General features: G+C 58.5%; 1 protein-coding gene across 1 annotated transcript; it reads right to left on the reverse strand.

The window, feature by feature from the left end:
* Positions 1 to 775: 775 nt before the first annotated feature.
* On the reverse strand, positions 776 to 1,699 carry Cdk5r1 (cyclin dependent kinase 5 regulatory subunit 1). The gene has a single exon (XM_038329033.1). The coding sequence runs from the start codon at positions 1,697 to 1,699 to the stop codon at positions 776 to 778; it is 924 nt and encodes a 307-aa protein (XP_038184961.1).
* Positions 1,700 to 4,162: the final 2,463 nt, after the last annotated feature.

Raw genomic sequence — 4,162 nt, forward strand, 5'->3', positions numbered from 1 at the left:
GCTGTGTTGGTCAAATGAAAAACTCACTCAGGAAAGGGGCTGCCCCTAGCTTCACCTCACCCCCTTAGCTGGGACCCAAAATGAGAGAGGAATCTACTAAGCAAACCACCTCATTAACCGACACTAAGGTGAGAGCCGGGAGCATAGACAAAAGGACAGGGCGGGGAGCTCCATCCATCCAGCCAGGAAAGAAAAGCCCTTCGCCCAAAAGCAAAGCAGCAAAACAGGGCCGTGCACGGTCGACAGTCATGGACAATCTTTGCAACAGACCCACTTCCAGGCTCCTGTGCTGATGGCCCAGGGCAGTGGAGAGCTCGCCTCACTGAGAACCCCCTGGAACCTGAGTCAGGACAGCTGGCTCCAGGAGCCTTTGGGAGAATCAAACAGTCGCCAGAAAAGGGTCACTTCCTCCTGGGCCACAGCTCCCATCACGGGACAGTGGGAAAGCCTCATCTACTCTGGACCCTGCACGGGTACAGGCGACACGGGCAAGTCAGTCCCTTGAGCCCCCAGAGTGAGAGCTCAGCAGCCTAGGTGGCTTTAAATGCATCTTCTGGGTTTGCACAAGGTTCATGAGTTCGAAAGTCCCCAGAATTCTCGAAAGGTCTGGGGAAGAAAAGAAAAAAGGAAAAAAAAAAAAAAGACCCAAGGAGAGAATACGGGAAGAGGCCCTTGGTGGCTTTGCTAGACACATACTGTACACAAATTGATTCGTTTAGTAATAAATTTTTAAAAACGAATGGAATCCTTGAGCCGGGATACCGGCCACAGGGGCTCACCGATCGAGCCCCAGGAGGAGCCGCTTCTTGTCCTCCTGGCCGCTCTCATTCTTCAAGTCGGAGAACACCTGTGTGAAGTAGTGTGGGTCGGCATTGATCTGCAGCATCTTGGAGCTCATGAGGTTGATAACTGAGAGGCAACGGTCCCAAAAGGCTTCCTTGCAGCTCTCCACTAGGAAGGGCTTGAGCGGGTAGGAGATTTCATTGCCCATGTAGGAATAGGAGAGGTACAGGCAGGTCAGCAGGACAGCCTGGAGCTCGTGGTCCGAGCCCACCTCGGAGGAGATAACATCCCTGCAGAGCATGTAGAGGAAGACCACGTTGGCCGGGGTGATGAAACCCTGGTCCTGCCAGCCCTGCAGAAGCAGCGAGCGGTCCACGCTGCGCAGCCAGAGCACGGGGTCCGTGGGGGACAAGTGCTTCAGGCGGTAGCACCGGCGGCAGAGAAACTCGCCCAGGCAGCGTAGCAGCTCACTAGTGGAGGCCTGGACGATGACCCGTTTGGGTGTCCCTGCAGAGGTGATGGCAGGGTGCGGGGCCTTCTTGACGGAAGAGGAGACCCCAGTCTGGGAGCCCGAAAGCTGGCTGGCTGGGGGTGCGGGCGGCTGGGCCGGCGGGGGCTGGGCGAATGTGGACAGGTTGGCGCACGACAGCGACTTCTTCAGGTTCTCATTGTTGAGGTGCGCGATGTTGCTCTGGTAGCTGCTGTTGGGCTGCGCCTTCTTGGAGTTCTTCTTCTTGGCTGACACTGCCACGATCCTCTTCCAAGGCAGCACCGAGATGATGGAGTGCCGCTTCAGGTTCTTGTCCTTGGCGTTCTTGCTGTTCTGCACGGCCGTGTAGTGGCCCACCGTGGCCGCGCCATCCTCAAACAGCGTGGCCTTCCGATAGCTGGGGGACAGGGACAGCACTGTGCCCATGGTGCCACTGCGCGCCCGGCGGGGGCCGGCGCCCCTGCGCGCCCAGCCTGCCGGCCTGAGGAAAGGGACGCCTTACCGAGCCTGAAGCGGCCGCAGGGAGAAAGGAGGCGCTCCCGGGACGCGACGCGTGTAGCCCTGCGGATCTGCGTGGAAAACAAGATGGTTCTCAGCCCCGGGCGGGGCTCCGCGCCGCGCCCCTCCGCCCGCACCTCCGAGGCCCAAATCCCCGGGCCGCGGCCCCACCGAGCCCCAGACCGCGCTTCCACTGCGGCACCGGCCGAGCGCCGCAGCGGCCACCGCCGCAGGACTCCGACCCGGCCGCGCGCACGGCCCCGGTCCGCGCAGGCTTACCCGCAGGCAGGCTCCCGCGGCAAGCGCAGTCGCTGCGTCCCAGGCCCTCCGCAATGCGCGCCGCGGCCCCGGGGCTCGGCGCGGCTCGGCGCGGCGGCTGCTCGCAGCTTCTGTCCAAGGTTCTGCAGACGCCGCGGCCCCGCCCCCGCCCGGCCCCCGCCCGCGTCTCCGCCGCGCGCTCGCCCGCCCCGCCCCGCCCTGGCGCGCGCCTCGCAGGCTGCCTCTCCGGGTCGCGCGCGCCGCCGCACTCCCGTTCGGTCTCGCCGCCGGGTCGCGGCCACTCGCGTCCTCGGCTCGAGCGGGGCACGGTGGCGCCTCTAGTGGGCGCGCTCCATGCGGGCGGCGGGAACGCGCGGCGCCGGGTCCCCGCTTCGAAGCCGCCCGCGCCGCTTAGCGCAGCCCGGCTTCGTAAGTCCAGGCGCCGCGCAGCGGAGCTCGCCGGGCGGACGGGCGGGCGGGGCGAAGGGCGGACCCCGCCCAGACACGTGCTGCCTTTGTTCCCGCCGCGGCCCCCGCAGCTGAGGCCGCGGGCCTAGTGAAGAGTGGTCCCGCGCCGGGCAAGGGAGAGCCGCAAGCATCCCCATATCGGCGTAAAAGCCCGTTGTCCCCTAAGGCTCAGAACCTCGGGCCAGCCTCTGATTTGCCCGTTTTGAAACTTGATGGCAGTAAAATTGCGGAATATTCTGGTTGTGATCATCGACGCACAGCTCCCAAACACTCCATATCCTTCACAAAGGCGACTGCCGGTTTACTAGCCATTCATTTTGGACTGATTCTGGAGACTCAAACAGCAAAGAAAGCCACAAACCGTATCTTAACTCGGACCTAGAGAATTCCTGACAACACTTGCAACAGTTGAGCCAACTACCCAAAACAGGAATCTTGTTGAGTCATTAGGCACAGTACTTCCAGGTTAGAAAGTGCCAGTTTCTTTATGTACCCAGAGATTTCTCTGCCAACAGGAACGGAAAAGTTTGGGGGCCTTGGCGACCAGAATAGAAAATGCACTGCGCTGTACCAAAAAAAAAAAAAAAAAAAAATGTTTTCCAGGACCTGTCAAACACCCAGGAAGGCTAGCTTAGCTTGTGTGCCCTTCATCACAACGTTCCTCGATGAGCAGAATCGTAGCCGGTTTTCTATTGCTAGAACACAACACCCAACACTGGATAATCTATAATGTGTTGCGAGGCGGTGGTGGCGCTCGCCTTTAATCCCAGCACACAGGAGACAGAGACAGGAGGATCTCTGTGAGTTTGAGGCCAGCCTGGTATACTGAGCGAGTTACAGGTCAGGCTCCAAAACTACAGAGAAACCCTGTCTTGAAAAACAAAAGCAAAACAAAATGATGTATTAGCTCACAATTCTGGAGTCTGGTCCAGAACCAGTGGTAGAACTTTCCCTGATGAGAGCTTTGAGGCTTCGACTCACATGGGGAAGGTGGAGAGCTAACAAGTACTTGTGGGATTGACGGCAGGTGCCAAGTTGGTTATCTAACAACTCACACTAGCAGGAGCTTACTTAACCCTTTCATGCATCGAAGCAACTCTGACTTAAAACCTTTCCTTGTAGCACAAGCCAGCCAGCCAGAGACTGGCAGTCTTCCTGCTTGTGTCAACTGCTGGAACTGAGACATGAGCCACCACACCAGCTCTGACGACCGTTCAACACTGACACCCAGATCAAGCCTCATGGCTCAGGCTGTCAACAATCCTAACTGCTCTTGAAAATCAGGAGTTGCCCTGGCCCTTCACTGGCACAGTGGGCTCCAAGTCATCTGCCCATGGTCTTTCAGCCCCCTTGACCCAAAGCCTCTTCCTGGAAAGGAAACCCTGAAAGTCAGCCTCTGTTCCTCCAGCCCCAGGGGGAAAGACCCAGCTTCTCAGCTGGCTTCAATGTTTATGTTCTTTCAAATTATAGGATTGAGCAAAAGTTAAATGTGTTCTACTTCCCTAAATAGACACACATCTCTGAAGGCTGCAATCCACTCATCAGAAAAACCTGGGCCTGCTGTTGCCTGCAACTGAATTCCAACTCTTATAATTGATCCTGGAGTTCATGGGCCTTTTCCAGCATGGCTGTACACATGTTCTCTTTTGTCTTCTGTCCAGCCAG

Source organism: Arvicola amphibius, chromosome 4, assembly GCF_903992535.2.
Source record: "Arvicola amphibius chromosome 4, mArvAmp1.2, whole genome shotgun sequence".
In the NCBI taxonomy this organism is placed as follows: domain Eukaryota; kingdom Metazoa; phylum Chordata; class Mammalia; order Rodentia; family Cricetidae; genus Arvicola; species Arvicola amphibius.